This window comes from Ranitomeya variabilis, chromosome 1, assembly GCF_051348905.1.
Source record: "Ranitomeya variabilis isolate aRanVar5 chromosome 1, aRanVar5.hap1, whole genome shotgun sequence".
In the NCBI taxonomy this organism is placed as follows: domain Eukaryota; kingdom Metazoa; phylum Chordata; class Amphibia; order Anura; family Dendrobatidae; genus Ranitomeya; species Ranitomeya variabilis.
Genome location: NC_135232.1, coordinates 725,546,572 through 725,564,340, shown reverse-complemented (window position 1 = coordinate 725,564,340; position 17,769 = coordinate 725,546,572). Strand labels below are relative to the sequence as shown.

Sequence of the window (17,769 nt, the reverse complement as noted above, 5' to 3'; positions counted from 1 at the left end):
GCTGATTAAATAAGCCATCAATTGTGGTAAAAAATGTGGGCTATGCGTGCGAGCCCATATCAAAGGCAGGGACAAGATCTTTACATCAAAGGTTGTGAAGGGGTTAATGGGATGCTTTTCATAAATGGGGCTGCTGCACATAGACAGAACAGTGGCACAGACACTTGGGACTCTCACTGAGGAGATGCCTTTGCATATACAGTAAACTGAAAAAGATGCTGAATAATTTTACCTCTCTGCCTGGTTAGAGAAGCTGGTGCTGCAAGCCAACCTAGGAGAGAAGAAACTGGGCCGTTAATGAAGCCACATAGACCCACTACGCTCGCTCCACAGTGGTGGCTCTAGAAGGCACTGACCTCCCGACAGACTGCATGATATCAAGCAGCAGGGGTGCAGCCAAATCTGGGCTCAAGTGTATGAATGTCAGGAGAACCACGATCGCCAGGCCCAGGGTCTCTTCATCATATTCCTCCAGGATGGCCCCACAGTCATGACACCTGCAACGATACACCTCTTCGATGATACCTGGGGGCTGCAGGTTGCTTACGTCGGCCCTGTTTACAGTTAGGCACTTACTTGTCAGACATTACCGTAGGCTGCTCATCAGAAAAGTCTTCGGGTGCTGGGACAAACATGCTGACAATGCTGGGAGCGGACAGGAGGCTGGACTTGGTGGCTCCTAAAAAGAAAAAAGATGGTACAAGAAAACAATAATGTGCTACTACATAGAAAAAAGGAATTTGGAGAGGAATATATCATGTGCCTAACAATCCCCAATGCTGGGCAATGTAGATCCATGTCCTCTGGGGGGGAGCATAAAGCACAGCAGGTTATTGAAGCATGTTGGCGGACCCCATTGCCAGTCCAAATGTCACACACACTGTCTTTGTTCATTACATATCACTCACCTATCTGAATATAAGGAATGCTCGTCCTTCCCATCGACACTTCTGAGATGCTTCCTAACACTTCATGTGCTGCTTTAGGATCATCTAAAGAACAAAAAGTCATCGCAGATTAATTAAATATTGTTAATCATTTTCACGCAAGAGAAAAACAAAAAATGACTACCTACAAGTAGAAACTGTCATGATCAAAGACATTTACACCAGTCAGGTCTAAAAGGGTTAATCTATTACTTTTATGCAGAATGTAAGGCAAAAAACTACTTGTGGCTTCCTATGCTCCTCACACACATTAGTGCTTATTTCCTACTAGCTGAAGAGCCCGGCGTTGCCTGGGCATAGTAACTGTGGTTATAACAAATTATACACAGCCTCATATTGCAGCAGCACCTCACTTCTCTCATTTTCCCATCACGCCTCTCATTTTCCTCCTCACATCTGTAATTTTCTCTCTCATATCTCTCATTTTCCCCCTCACACTTCTCATTTTGACCTCACACCTGTCATTTTCCGATCACTCCACTATTTTCCCCTCTCTCCTCTCATTTTCCACTCACATCTCTCATTTTCACCTCACACCTCTCATTTTTCCCTCACTCCACTATTTTCCCATCATTCCAGTATTTTCCCCTCACTCCTCTCATTTTCCCCTCACTCCTCTCATTTTCCCCTTACACCTGCACAGCAACTTCCTGTTATGAGCACAGCTGTGTAATCCATGAGGCTCCTCCCTTTCCCTTGACATCACGCCTCACAGGAGCATCTCCATTTTAGACACGACGGAGCTAGATGTGGCCTGTGTCTGCCGCGCACTGATACTCTGAAGGCGGTGGCCCTGATTGTAGCTCGTAGCGGCTAGAACATTGCAGCCGGTGAGTTTTACAGTGTGGCTTTCGAGGTGGATGTGGCTCCACCCTTGTGCGCTATCAACGTGGGCCGCATGGACGGGGCTTTGCGTGTGGAGTGAGTGTGGCTATGCGGAGTGGGTGGGACTATGTGGAGTGGGCGGGGCTTGATGCACACACGTATACATACACTCAGCTTTATATATATTCAAGCTTTCTTATACTGAGAATGTCCTTTGTTGCCTATATTAACCAATCAAAGCTCAGCTTAATTAACTGTAGCAAAGTAGAAGCTGAGCCATGATTGGTTGCTATTGGCAGCCTGATAAATCCCCAGCCAACAGGAGGCCCTCCCCCTTGGCAGTATATATTAGCTCACACATACACATAATAGACAGGTCATGTGACTGACAGCTGCCGTATTTCCTATATGGTACATTTGTTGCTCTTGTAGTTTGTCTGCTTATTAATCAGATTTTTATTTTAGAAGGACAATACCAGACTTGTGTGTGTTTTAGGGCGAGTTTCATGTGTCAAGTTGTGTGTTGAGTTTTGTGTGGCGACATGCATGTAGCGACTTTTGTGAGATGAGTTTTGTGTGGCGACATGCGTGTAGCAACATTTTGTGTGTCGAGTTGCATGTGACAGGTTAGTGTAGCAAGTTGTGTGCAGCAAGTTTTGTGCATGGCGAGTTTTGCGCGTGGCGAGTTTTATGTGTGGTGCGTTTTGAGTATGTGCAAGTTTTGTGTGAGGCAACTTTTGCACGTGTTAAAACTTTTGTGCATGTGGCAATTTTTCCGCGTGTGCAAGTTTTGCGTGTGGCGAGTTTTCCATGTGGTGAGTTTTGCACGTGTGGCGAGTTTTGCGCGTGGCGAGTTTTGAGCGGTGACTTTTGTGTTTCCACTTTTATGTGGCGAGGTTGGTGTATGTGTGGTAAAATGTGCGCTGAGGGTGATATATGTGTTCAAGCACGTGGTAGTGTGTGGCGCATTTTGTGTGTGTTCATATCCCCGTGTGTGGTGAGTATCCCATGTCGGGGCCCCACCTTAGCAACTGTACGGTATATACTCTTTGGCGCCATCGCTCTCATTCTTTAAGTCCCCCTTGATCACATCTGGCAGCTGTCAATTTGCCTCCAACACTTTTCCTTTCACTTTTTTCCCATTATGTAGATAGGGGCAAAATTGTTTCGTGAATTGGAATGCGCGGGGTTAAAATTTCGCCTCACAACATAGCCTATGACGCTCTCGGGGTCCAGACGTGTGACTGTGCAAAATGTTGTGGCTGTAGCTGCAACGGTGCAGATGCCAATCCCGGACATACACACATACATACATACACACATTCAGCTTTATATATTAGATAATAAAGAGGCGGCCGAGTTCTGCCAATGTATTATTACATCCTGTATTATACTCCAGAGCTGCACTCGCTATTCTGTTGATGTAGTCACTGTGTACATACATTACATTACTGATCCTGTACTGGTCCTGAGTTACATCCTGTATTATACTCCAGAGCTGCACTCACTATTCTGCTGGTGCATTCACTGTGTACATACATTACATTACTGATCCTGTATAATACTCCAGAGCTGCACTCACTATCCTGCTGGTGCAGTCACTGTGTACATACATTACATTACTGATCCTGAGTTACATCCTGCATTATACTCCAGAGCTGCACTCACTATTCTGCTGGTGAAATCACTGTGTACATATATTACATTACTGATCCTGAGTTACATCCTGTATTATACTCCAGAGCTGCACTCACTATTCTGCTGGTGCAGTCACTGTGTATATACATTATATTACTTATCCTGCACTGATCCTGAGTTACATCCTGTATTATACTCCAGAGCTGCACTCACTATTCTGCTGGTGCAGTCACTGTGTACATACATTACATTACTAATCCGGAGATACATCCTGTATTAAACTCCAGAGCTGCACTCAGTATTCTTCTGAAGCAGTCACTGTATACATACATTAAATTACTTATCCTGCACTGATCCAGTGTTACATCCTGTATTATACTCCAGAGCTGCGATCACTATTCTGCCAGTGGAATACATTACAATACTTACCCTGTATATAGTAAGCAGAGCTGGTTTCAGACAAAGTGGAGCCCTCGGCAAAAGTTAAAAGTGGACCTCAAATGCTAACATATTGCAGCATTGCATAGAAACATATACGTTGCATTTACATGCGCTGAGTTCAGGCTGTTAAACGAGTGCAATCGACAATATTAAATTCCTTCGGTGCTTGTTTCCCTGCCTCTTTACATCATCTGAGCAAGATTGATGGGGACAGAACGATCACTAATAGATTTTTGCTCCTGCATAAACAAAAGGCAGCATTTTGCTGGTTCGTTGGGCAGTTGCTAATGTTTACTCCTAGTCCAGGGGTGGGGAACCTCAGGCCCCCCAGGCCATTTACGGCCCTCGATGACCTTTTATCAGGCCCCCGGGCAGATTCTCGGGGTCTGCATTCTTGGGCAGGGAGCTGTATTTTTATTGCCACAAGTTCATTAATTTCTTCTTGCTCTGTTAGCACACACATGCAGTGCTCACTACTGAACACTGAAGGGCATGCAATGAAAGATTATGCCCTGACCCCAGTGCCTGAGTCAGGATGTACTTTGTGGGCGGAGTTTGTACGGCCCCCGAACGATGGTGTAAATATCCAAATGGCCCTTGGCAGAAAAAAGATTCCCCACCCCTGTCCTAAGGAGTCCCATCTGGGCTATGTGTATTTAACACACACACATATACACAAACTTCATGTTACACACACATGTACAGTATATACACATAGCACACACACATACTGTATACATAGAGCACATACATACAGACATATGAATGGACGGAGCACATGTATACTGACACATGCATGGACGGTGTATAATGTATGTACACAATGACTGTACTAGCAGAATAGTGAGTGCAGCTCTGGAATATAATACAGAATGTAATTCAGGATCAGTACAGGATCAGTAATGTAATGTATGTGTGCAGTGACTGCACCAGCAGAATAGTAAGTGCAGCTCTGGGGTATAATACGGGATGTAACTCAAGATCAGTACAGGATAAGTAATGTAATGTATGTACACAGTGACTGCACCAGCAGAATAGTAAGTGCTGCTCTGGAGTATTATTCAAGATGTAACTCAGGATCAGTACAGGATAAGTAAGGTAATGTTTGTACACAGTGACTTCAAAGGCTGAATAGTGAGTGCAGCTCTGTGGTATAACGCAGGATGTAAGGCAGGATCAGTAATGTAATGTATGTACACAGTGAATGCACCTGCAGAATAGTGAGTGAAAGCTCTGGGGTATAATGCAGGATGTAACCCAGGATCAGTAATGTAATGTATGTACACAGTGACTGCAGCAGCAAAATAGTGAGTGTAGCTCTGGGGTATAATACAGGAGGTAACTCAGGATCAGTACAGGATAAGTAATGTAATGTATGCACACAGTGACTACTAGCAAATATGCAAATTGCCCCTTCAGAGAAAAAGAGTACTACTAGCAAATAGTGAGTTCAACTCTTGAGTATAATACAGGATTAGTAATGTATTTACAACAACCTTTCATGACATCTCAATACAAGCTGTAAATTATTGAGCTGGATTCCGACTTTATATACCATTTCTGTAACACATTAACAGCACACAGCGACTTATGGAAATGGTGCTGTAATTATAAAGCAGGTTTTCATCCATAGTATCCCCCCTTTTTGTAGCGCACACTGTCCTTGTTGGAGGATTGTGCCCTTTTTGCATTGCACACAAGGTATCCCGTGTATCGGACGTATGTGTGATGGGTGGTCATGAACAAGGTGACTTGGTCTTCACCTACCCGGGTCCCAGGTACTGATGTTGTGGGGTGCACAGGATTGGTGATCGAGCTGCCTCTTCAGGAGCTGGGCCATAGTAAGCGCACCAACAGAGCCCCTTTTCATTTGCCTATATTGCGCTTTGTGGACATAAATATATTACGATATATTAAGAAGAAGCAGCTGTTCCGGAATTACAGATGCTCCACAATTGTGGCTCCCTACTGCACAGACCCCCACTTCTTGCTATGAATATCCTCATATATATCTGCTAGAAAAGTAAACCACACCCCCTGCATTTCCGAGCTTCGCCCAGCTCTGACCCTCTTTTTTTTGCAGGGGACCCATAAGTTGTTTCGCTGCACAAAAATCACAAACAGACACATATTGATATGGCCTTTTGGACCAGTCTTTGCACGTAGCAGGATCTGTAGCTGAATTTACAGAAAGCTTTACAATAATACACTTTTTTTTTCCATCTTTTTATTATTTTCAAGATCTCTGCTTGCTTTCGGGAATGGGAACACTCTTATTTACATCCAGTGAGCGAAAACCAGCCCTAACGGAATACTTCTCAGTAAAGCCAGCAGTATCTGTGCCAGACAGGGTGCCAATCATGGCAGAGACTGGGCATGCTATTAGCAAAGTCACCATGACTAGTCACCACTGCATCTCTGCCCAGATGACTCCTGAGAGCGGCATGTGGCACTTTTATATCTCACATCTCACACTCCCAATTCTGTGAGCTTCTACATGAATTCCAGGAGCGTGAATCTTCCTTATATGACTACATACATGTACACGACCTACTTGCGAGTGATGAGCGACTGCTGGGCTCAGGAACACCGGCCTCCAAGGTGGGAGCAGAAGACGATTCCCGAGGCAATATTGACAGCGCTTTAGTATCAGTCTCTGGAAAAATGACAGATAAGGGAAATGTCAGTCCTGAGCTGTGTCCAACAGTCTGGTTACTATGAAACATTGCATAACAGCCTGTCTACAACCCCGAAACAATGCGATTTTTCTTGTAGTTGTGTCATAGTTGTGTGAGGGTTTGTTTTTTTGCAGTATAACTTGTATTTTTTTAATGACCAAATATTGTTTTTTATTATTATTATTTGCACTTAAAGACTTCATTCTCATTGGCACCTTTTTGCAATGCTTCTGACTTTATGATCAGCTTTTACTCCATTTCTTGGAGTAAATCAGGATGTGCATTCTTTAGTTTTATGGTGTTTATTGTGCAGAATAAATTAGTGTGTTCAGGTTATTGTAGAGCTAATAGCAATTATATATATTTTTTTCAAACGTTTTTAACAATTTTTTTCTAGTTCCATAATACAGTAATACACAAAACGTCTGCTACATTGTACAGCCTTTTTGGCCCCACTCCAAAGAAGTGGGCCTGATACAATGCATCTAAGGGTCCATAGACATTAGATGAATGTGGGCCGAACCCTCTGACTATGGTGGGACCAGACTACCATGTGATATGCATGGGGGCTTTCCAACTCTCAATCCAACAGTTATCAGGATCAGGAAGATAAAAATTAAATGCCCGACCCTTTTTGTTTTCAGAGGACAGTTGCTAACACATTAGAAATCCCATTGAAAAGACACGCTAAGTGTTCGTGTGTAGCGGGAGAATGGCGGTCAGATGCCTATCCCATGGGTAGGGTTTTTTGTCAGCTTTCTATTAGGACTGTACCTGTGTCTTTCTGCTCTCCCAGTTTGTCCAGGATGTTGAAGGTGATGTCCAGGTATTCCCTCTGGATCGCACTGACCGCTATCTTTCTTTGCTTGCGTTGTCTGGGGACTATCTGTATCTTAAACTCTTCTGTCTCTTCCTTCTGTTCTGCATTTTGCTCCGGGTCAGACTCTGTACCGGCATCGGGTTTCTCACTGTCCGTCTGGTTTTCGCCATCCTCTGGAACGTTGAGTTGGACACTTTTGACGGGAGATTTATTTTCCTCCACGGCGTCCTCCTCATTGTCATCCAGAGACGTGTCGGCAAGAGCGCAGGACTTGCGTAGCTGGTCCCTCTTCTGCTTCAGGGTGAGGGGGCTCCCAGTAGACAGTTCTAGGATATCTTCTGGTTTTGCAAAGGCTTTTTGATCTTCTGCTCCTTGGGAAGGGATTTCTTCTATTTGTAAGTCCGGACTGTAGCAGAAATCATCAGAAGTGAAGGTTTTCGAGCAATCCTCGATGCTCACTTGGACCAGCGGCGTCATGCTGAGGCTAAGCACGGACGAACTGATGGGAGTTGAAGTAGCCGACACCATAATGCTTCCGCTGTTGATGAACTGGAATTCTTCATCATCGCTCTCCACAATTCTCAAGGGCGGCAGAGGCTCGAACACCAAAGAGTCGCTGTCAGAGGTGGATAATATGGACTGTTTCTCGGGACCTGAGGTGGAGTCTGAAGATAAATCTATCAGGTCCAGGTCTTCTTTCGGAGAAGGCGGCTTCACCGGAAAATCTACCTTCACCTCAAAGGTCTCCATGCAACTCAACCTCACCTCTGGAATAACAGGTCTCCGGACTTCATGACCGCTGTCTCGTTCCATAGGGTTTTCGTTGGAGTCTCCAATATCAGCCTTGTTGGAGGAGTTCTGACGGGACTGAGCGTAGTCGTTCATCTTCTGGCTGTGACTGAGGTCACACCGGTCTATGCAGGACTTCCGCCGATGCTCATCCAAGGTGAACAGCAAGGAGTCCGTATTGCCGATGTCTAAGGACTTCTGCTTAAGGGAGCGTAGCCGCTTCTTCTGAATGGTGTCCTCTCTTACACAGCGCAGAATACTGTCTCCGGATTCTCTGTATTCAGCCAGTTCTATTTCACCTAGATAAAAAGCCACAAATAAGTAGAAAATACCTTACAATGCTGCATCCTATAAAACACTTGATGCCAGTTTGAGCCTTAACAAACACATTTTTTTCCTGGTGCAACAACCCCCGCCTCTATTACTCCTTGCTTATCTGTCCCTGTGGTAGGTCAAATGTAGGAAAACCCTCATGCATCCAGATTTCTGCTGCCCCAATTCAGATACACTAAGGTCAAAGATATCAATGGGAAATGGACATTTCCTCTGTCAGTGAAAATATGGTGGATTCTGCTCAGGGGTTTGTGAGTTGTACCAACCACTAGGAGACAAGAAATGAATAGAGAGATGTTCATATTGCTCCTACTTCTCTGTCCGCTCATGTCCACCGGTTGATATTTCACCATCTTGCTCCCGCCGATCCTCTTCAGGCGAGCAAAGAAAGTCTGGGACTCCTTGTTACAGGCTCCTGTGGGCGTTTCGTGGATGTCGGATTCATCAAAGACACTGTCTTCCTCTGCTAGGGATGTGAGAAAATCAGTCTAAGCTGGGAGAGCTGGGTGACAAGCAACATGGACAACATTGCAGCTTCCAAACTGATCACCACCCAGCTTTCCCAGAACCCCGGTCAGTGAATGTGTGGAGTTACAGAGTGATAAAGGATCAGGGGACTATGACGAGCAGCAGCTCCTGTGGAGGGTAATGGTTGACCCGTTCCCATCAGCAGTTACCTTTCTCCTTCTCGCTGTACCGGCTGATGTTGCTGTTGTCGCTGTACAGCGGGCCGGCTGTCGCATGCGGTTTGCAGCTGTGATACTGAGCGTTCAGAGTGTTCACCGTGATGTGGATGAGATGTAACACAATCTTCCCCAGATCGGCTTCCCGGTACGGATACTGCTCCAAAACAGAACAGAAATCATTCTGCAACTCTTGAATATACTGCCATAGTGTATTCAATATCTCTGCTGTCAATGACTGGATTCTAACCATGTGGTGCTCACACAGCTAATGCCTTTTTTTACCATGCACAAGCATAGACAATCCTCTGTGACCAGTCAGACCTAGGGTAGAGCCTAACGGTGAGGCCGGCTGCATGCACTGTCGCGCCGTCTGGTCGTACGCTTACTCCTGGGTATCTCCCGTGACGTCCTGTTTCAGTTACCTGACAGCTGCAGCCAATCACAGGCAATCAGATGACCAAACAGGATGTCATCGTTTCCTGTCCCGAGACCACCGGAGGGGCCCAAATGACAGCAATCAGAGATGTTGAATTTATTTAATCACAGCGAGAAACAGGATAGAAAACATTCACTGCCACATCGACCTCATCATTCTCTGCTGGGGAACTACAAGTGCCATAGTGCCTCCACATGGTCTGGGTGCTGTACATCCCATCAGCAGTGACTGCCTGGACGGATCTGCCCATCATTAGCTGATTTATTAATGTATTCCCCGTGGTCCATGGCGAACTGTCTCACCTGGCAAGAGCCGACGGTTCTGTGACAGCTGACAGACAGTCGGAGCACTATGTGTCACCAGAAATGACAGACATATGGAATACAGGTGACCCGGGTCTGGTTATTTCCATATTCAGCCGCCGTATGAAGGAGAGGTCTGCATATTAATGGGCTACTTGTATAAACCAAGACAAACTCAGGGGACTGCTGAAAGACCCCACTGTCTGCCGCTGACAGCACAGGGACCATACAGCAGGAATGTATTAATATGGATCCAAGTGTGTGAGAACATAGAGTTTGATTAAATCAATTGAAACCGAGTAAATACTTACACTTCTGCACTGCTCCATTAGCGCACAATTATGGTCTAATAAAGGCTGAGGTAGTATTAAAGGGGTTGTTCAGTGCCGTTCACTTCTGATGATATTATGACCCCACATACCTGAGACGCATGCATGTTTGTCCTGTACATCAGATTAGGACATGTGCACAATCCCTGCAAATCATGTACAAGATTCGGTAGATATGTGTGGTGGTAACATCATCGGCACCGTATACCTCCAATGCAGTGAGCAGCACTGGACACCCCCTTTAAGTCCACCTCCTCAGAGGCTCCACACTTTATACTGCAGCTCTGCTTGTTCTGATCAGCTGCAGTGTATAAGGACAAACTCAGCAAACAGTCAGTGAGTGGAAATGACCACCATACCTTATAGAGGATGACGAGGAGCGCTTTCAGCCACATCTGCCGGATGTGCGGCCTCAGAGACCAGAGCGAGCAACGCGGGGGTTGCTGGAAGTAATGCCTGAGCTGGGGGCACGTGCAGTATTTCAGGACTTGAACAACGAGAGGCAGAAGATGCTTCCCCAAGTTGATGTTATAATCCATCACCTACAACACAAGCAGCATCACCGATCAGACACCAGAAATATACGCACCGTCCACATATAAGTCTAGGGGTTGTGATGCACTGCTATATGCCGTCACCCAGCTTTCTCCAGACCCTGAAAACTACAGCTATCTGTGTGTCAGTGTTCACTGTACCTCAGGCATTACATTCACGAACCAAAAGATTTAACACTTCTATAGTTATTGCTTTTACAGAAAGGGGGCAAAGGTGGCTCTTAGGGGCCCCGTGGAGAATAACGAGTGTTCATTAGCCGGCCATGTGGTCTGATAGTGAATAAACTCTTCATTTCCGCTGTTTATGGAGGGAAGCTCTAGTTGTCATTAAAAATCATGTATAATTATCTTAACCCGTCTTCCCCCGGAAGTCAGTCACATCTACCGCACGTGAGAAAAACGCAATTTCCCTAAAACGATAAATTATGCAATAATTCTAATCATGAAAAAGGAAATTCCAAAACTTAGAATTAATTTAAGATTAATAAAACTTGGCCTCGTTTCCGCGGACTGTGAGAGTTTAGCAATGACTGATAAAGCAGGGGCATTTGTGGAAAAGGTGAAACAGGAGGCTGGATTCACACGACCATGTTGTGTCAGAGGTTTATATAGGATCTGTATTATTGCTGCTACTCCTAGGCTGGACTGCGAGTCTCCACACCTGAACCTAAAGCCTCTATATACCTACCGTACAGTGGGGAGAAAAAGTATGTAGTCAGCCACCAATTGTGCAAGTTCTCCCTCTTAAAAAATGAGAGTCAAAATGAGAAAACAAATCCAGAAAATCACCATGTCGGATTTGGCAAGATTTATTTTGCAAATTATAATGGAAAATAAGTATTTGGTCACCTAAAAACATGCAAGATTTCTGGCTCTCACAGACCTGTAACTTCTTCTTTAAGAGGCTCATCTGTCCTCCACTCATTACCTGTAGTAACGGCACCTGTTTAAACTTGTTGTCAGTATAAAAGACACCTGTGCACAACCTCAAACAGTCACACTCCAAACTCCACTATGGTGAAGACCAAAGAGCTGTCGAAGGACACCAGAAACAAAATTGTAGCCCTGCACCAGGCTGGGAAGACTGAATCTGCAATAGGCAAGCAGCTTGGTGTGATGCAATCAACTATGGGAGCAATAATAAGAAAATGGAAGACATACAAGACTACTGATAATCTCCCTCGATCTGGGGCTCCACACAAGATCTCACCCTGTGGGGTCAAAATGATCACAAGAACGGTGAGCAAAAATCCCAGAACCACACGGGGGGACCTAGTGAATGACCTGCATAGAGCTGGGACCACCGTAACAAAGGCTACCATCAGTAATAACACACTACGCCGCCAGGGACTCAGATCCTGCAGTGCCAGATGTGTTCCCCTGCTTAAGCCAGTACATGTCCGGGCCCATCTGAAGTTTGCTGGAGAGCATTTGGCTTATCCACAAGAGTATTGGGAGAATGTTATATCGTCTGATGAAACCAAAGTAGAACTGTTTGGTAGAAAAAAAACTCATCGTGTTTGGAGGAGACAAAATGATGAGTTGCACCAAACCTACTGTTAAGCATGGGGGTGGCAACATCATGCTTTGGGGCTGTTTCTCTGCAAAGGAAAAAATGACGACTGATCCGTGTACATGAAAGAATAACTGGGGACATATATCGTGAGATTTTGAGTGCAAACCTCCTTCCATCAGCAAGGGCATTGAAGATGAAACGTGGATGGGTCTTTCAGCATGATAATGATCCCAAGCACACCACCAGGGCAATGAAGGAGTGGCTTCGTAAGAAGCATATGAAGGTCCTGGAGTGGCCTAGCCAGTCTCCAGATCTCAACCCCATAGAAAACCTTTAAAGGAAGTTGAAAGTCTGCGTTGCCCAGCGACAGGCCCAAAACATCACTGCTGTAGAGGAGATCTGCATGGAGAAATGGGCCAACATACCACCAACAGTGTGTGCCAACCTTGTGAAGACTTACAGAAAACGTCTGACCACTGTCATTGCCAACAAAGGATATATAACAAAATATTGAGATGAACTTTTGTTAATGACCAAATACTTATTTTCCACCATAATTTGCAAAACAAATCTTGCCAAATCAGACAAGGTGATTTTCTGGATTTGTTTTCTCATTTTGACTCTCATAGTTGTGGTCTACCTGTGATGTCAATTACAGGCCTCTCTCATCTTTTTAAGGGTATGTGCACACTTTGCGAATTCGTGTGCAGATTTTTCCACACAGATTCTGAAAAATCCACAGGATTTACCGCGGTTTTTACACGCATTTTTACACCTGTAGATTCCAATTATGGAGCAGGTGTAAAACGCTGCGAAATCCGCACAAAGAATTGACATGCTGCGGAAAATAAACCGCAACGTGTGCACATACCCTAAGTGGGAGTGGGAGAACTTGCACAATTGGTGGCTGACTAAATACTTTTTTCCCCACTGTATATGCATCTACTTTCTAAGTGTTTCTATATACCTCTACATACTGTGAGGGGTTGACACGCTTAGCTGCTCCTCGAGGTAGACCCAGGACCATGTTTGGTTAACGACTCTGGGTGGTTTATTGCATCATAAACCAGTAACCCAAAATGGTAACAGATAAACAGCCTGTCCGTCTCAAAAGAAAGTAAACAATTCATACACAGTCCTGTTCAGTACTTCTGGGACCACACCTATGGCAGCTCTCACAGGAGCTTCAGTATGGAGGATTCCTTCCTCCACACAACACAAGCAGAGAAAAAAAAATGGCTGGACATTTAAGGGTACCGTCTCACAGTGGCACTTTGGTCGCTACGACGGCACGATCCGTGACGCTCCAGCGTCGCTCCATTATCGCTCCAGCGTCGTAGACTGCGGTCACACTTCGCGATGCACGGCACTGGAGCGTTAATTTCATGACGTATTTGCGATGTAGAAGCCGTTGGTTACTGTGCGCACATCGTATACAATATTGTGCACACCTTTGTTACACGATGCGATCATGCCGCCACAGCGGGACACTTGACGACGAAAGAAAGTTTCAAACGATCTGCTACGATGTACGATTCTCAGCGGGGTCCCTGATCGCAGTAGCGTGTCAGGCACAGCGAGATCGTAAGTATATCGCTGGAACGTCACGGATCGTGTCGTCGTAGCGACCAAAGCGCCACTGTGAGATGGTACCCTTACTCCTTCCAACCCTATCCTGGAGGTGGAGATATAGTGGATAGGCATCCTGCCCATCTGACCTACCCACCATGAAAGCCAGGCCCATATAACGACTGGATTGCTCTCAGCACATATCATGCTGGAGAAAAAACTTATGGCTTTGACATCACGCAGGAAAGCAACCTTTGTGACACATATCTCCCCTCATGTACAACACCAGTGACTCTGTCACAATACCTATATGTATGCCTCTATATACAGTACAGACCAAAAGTTGGACACACCTTCTCATTTAAAGAAGCTCATCAAGAGAATGCCAAGAGTGTGCAAAGCAGTCATTAAAGCAAAAGGTGGCTACTTTGAAGAACCTAGAATATAAGACATAATTCCAGTTGTTTCACACTTTTTTGTTAAGTATATAATTCCACGTGTTAATTCATAGTTTTGATGCCTTCAGTGTGACTGTACAATTTTCATTATCATGAAAATACAGAAAATTCTTTAAATGAGAAGGTGTGTCCAAACTTTTGGTCTGTACTGTACCTACAGTATATGCCTCTACTTGCTAAGTGTTTCTATATACCTATATGCCTCTATATACCTACATTATACGCCTCTACTTGATAAGTGCTTCTATATCCCTATATGCCTCTATATATATATATCTACAGTATATGCCTCTATTTGCTAAATGCTCCTATATAACAATATACCTCTACATCCCTACATGTATGCCTCTATATACCTACAGTATATGCCTCTATTTGCTGAGTGCTCCTATATACCAATATACCTCTACATACCTACATGTATGCCTCTATATACCCTACTCTACATGCCTCTATAAGCGTCTATATAGTAAGATGTCTCTATGTGCCTATGAGACTTTTAGTTCAGGTCAGGAGACGTGTTCAGGGCAGGACTTGAGGACATAACAGGGAACGTAATTTATGGCAGCCATGTGGTCTGAATGCACCCCAAAGCTCCTTGCCAAATGCATTTGAGCTTGTCAGCAGTTGTGGCATAAGACCGTGTGGGCATTCATTGCCATTAGTTGCTAGTAGGATCTCATAGAAAAAAAGGAAAAGTATCTCTGCAATATATATGTCTGGGAAAGCTGGATGAAATGTGCAGCTGGAGGCATAATGGCAGCCGTATGGCTGACAGATCCAGTCATCATACCTGTGCTATTCCTGCAATGAACGCATTGAAGCACGTAGATGTGCGCATTTTTTGAGGGGCGATCATGAAACACCCCTCCTGCTGATCGAAGCCCAGCAGCACGTACAAATGGCGTTTCACAGTGTTAAAAGCTTTGGCACTACTGATGTCGGCTTCGGCGCTGCTCTTGTCCTTGGCCATGAACTTCATGAGTACGGTGATGAGGTGGTGCACCGTTTGGTGGTCGATCCCTGCATCTTCTGGCAAAGGATCCTTGATTATGTTGTCATTTTCTGGAGACTCTTGACCTATACATAAAGGTAAATGTTCAGATGGTGGCACAGGTGCAGCGTGGGAGTGGGGGTGACCGTATTGCCAAAGCAAGAGACCAAGGCGATCAATCCTTTTAACTAGCAGATGGGACCCCAACCATCTATGAAATGGAGGTGCTTGAGTGTGCTCTAGGCGCCTGTTATTTAATGAGGCTCACTTATAGGTCACACATGGACGTGCAGGAAGACGATCTAAAGAGGGCACTAGAGAGACAGTTTTCTGCCATCGGGAGGAGATATATTGGACACTAAGTCACAGTCTCCCGCAGACTCACCCTGAGCTTGCTCCGCCGTGCCGACACCGAGTGCTGGTGCAGACTGCTCGTGTCTTGTCAACCTGACAGCTAAAGAGAGAAAATAACGAGATGACGCCGAGCAATGGCATGTCACGAAAATGCCGACCAAGAGTTCATATGCTGCTAACCCGAAATTCTGCAAATAGAGGATTTATGCTTATCTTGTTAAAGAACACTACAGTTAGCCTCTTCCCAACCTATAATGGCTGATAACAGGGAGCAATAGATTAAGTGAACTGTAGAGCGCAGAGAGGGAAGGCAGATTGTGGGGATGGTACCAATTTGAGAAATGAGGCTGCTGATGATGAAGGCACAACATGGGGCGAGGGGCGCTTTACTCAATACTCAACGGATTTTGGTGCTGAGAGTCTCTGGCAGGGAGAGCGCTCTCTTGGATTCTCCAGCTCCTTTCACGCTGTCTCGCAGGGATCGAACGCTTTTCTGTCGGTTGCGTGCAAATCGTGCTCTTTTGATCTTCCACATGGCGGCGTCACTTAAATTAGCAACGTTTGTCCTCACTGCTGTGATCGCTACATAATAACAGAGAGCAAAAGGAGAGAATACAAGTATAAGAACAAGGACTGCAGAACTGTGGATGCAGCTCTGGAGTATAATACAGGAGGTAACTCAGGATCAGTACAGGATAAGTAATGTAATGTGTGTACACAGTGACTGCACCAGCAGAATAGTGAGGGCAGCTCTGGAGTATAATACAGGAGGTAACTCAGGATCAGTACAGGATAAGTAATATAATTTGTGTACACAGTGACTGCACCAGCAGAATAGTGAGGGCAGCTCTGGAGTATACCGTAATACAGGATGTAACTCAGGATCAGTAATGTAATGTGTGTACACAGTGACTGCACCAGCAGAACAGTGAGTACAGCTCTGGAGTATAATACAGGATTTAACTCAGGATCAGTAATGTAATGCATGTACATAGTGACTGCACCAGCAGAATAGTGAGTGCAGCTCTGGAGTATAATACAGGAGGTAACTCAGGATCAGTACAGGATAAGTAATATAATTTGTGTACACAGTGACTAAACCAGCAGAATAGTGAGTGCAGCTCTGGAGTATAATACAGGATGTAACTCAGGATCAGCACAGGATCAGTAATGTAATGTATGTACATAGTGACTGCACCAGCAGAATAGTGAGTGCAGCTCTGGAGTATAATACAGGATGTAACTCAGGATCAGTACAGGATTAGTAATGTAATGTATGTACACAGTGACTGTACTAGCAGAAGAGTGAATGCAGCTCTAGAGTATAATACAGGATGTAACTCAGGATCGTAATGTATGTACAAAGTGACTGTACTAGCAGAAGAGTGAATACAGCTCTGGAGTATAATACAGGATGTAACTCAGGATCGTAATGTATGTACACAGTGACTGTACTAGCAGAATAGTGAGTGCAGCTCTGGAGTATACACTGTGTTCCAAATTATTATGCGCAAAGAGTTTAGGAGTGATTAGGTTAGAATTTTTTTGTTTGTCATTTAAACTCATTGATGCTGATGTGTGTCAGGGCTCTTTATATCACTGAAAGCAATTGCAGATACCTGTGCAAATTAGTTTGGCAGGTGTGTCCAAATACAGGCAAAACTACTTAAGAAGGCTGTTCCACATTATTAAGCAGCCTACATTTTTTGCCAAAATGGGAAAGAAAAAGGATGAGTCGGCTGCTGAGAAGCAACAAATTGTGGAGTATTTAGGTCAAGGCATGACTACAATCAACATTGCCAAGACACTTCATTGTGATCATCGCACAATCAAGAAGCATGTAGCTGATTCCCAGGACACACGTGTGCGTGCTGATAAGGAAAAATTGAGGACTCTTTCCAACAGGCAATTGCGTAAGGTTAAAAGAGCAGCTGCAAAAATGCCTTGTCATAGCAGCAGACAAGTTTTTGAAGCTGCTGGTGCCTCCAATGTCCCTAGAACAACAAGATGCAGGGTCCTTCAGAGGTTTGCAGCTGTCCGTAAGCCATCCTGTCGACCACCTCTATCCACTGCACACAAGCAGAAACGGCTCCAGTGGGC

The 17,769-nt window shown here is 44.9% G+C and overlaps 1 protein-coding gene across 5 annotated transcripts in view; it reads right to left on the bottom strand.

Moving 5' to 3' along the window:
- The window catches only part of UNC79 (unc-79 subunit of NALCN channel complex), a 302,015-nt gene that overhangs the window by 74,731 nt on the left and 209,515 nt on the right, over nt 1–17,769 (bottom strand). For 3 of the 5 annotated variants that reach the window (XM_077268206.1, XM_077268227.1, XM_077268236.1), the window contains 13 exons: nt 16,072–16,251; nt 15,701–15,769; nt 15,115–15,401; nt 10,584–10,766; nt 9,149–9,311; nt 8,785–8,937; nt 7,304–8,437; nt 6,406–6,507; nt 5,619–5,735; nt 909–992; nt 577–679; nt 357–497; nt 233–271 (listed from right to left, as the gene is read on the bottom strand). In XM_077268206.1, the coding sequence (XP_077124321.1) occupies nt 233–271; nt 357–497; nt 577–679; nt 909–992; nt 5,619–5,735; nt 6,406–6,507; nt 7,304–8,437; nt 8,785–8,937; nt 9,149–9,311; nt 10,584–10,766; nt 15,115–15,401; nt 15,701–15,769; nt 16,072–16,251 (2,755 nt within the window). The remainder of the gene's footprint in view (nt 1–232; nt 272–356; nt 498–576; nt 680–908; nt 993–5,618; nt 5,736–6,405; nt 6,508–7,303; nt 8,438–8,784; nt 8,938–9,148; nt 9,312–10,583; nt 10,767–15,114; nt 15,402–15,700; nt 15,770–16,071; nt 16,252–17,769) is intronic. The other 2 variants (XM_077268215.1, XM_077268222.1) reach the window with 2 other exon arrangements.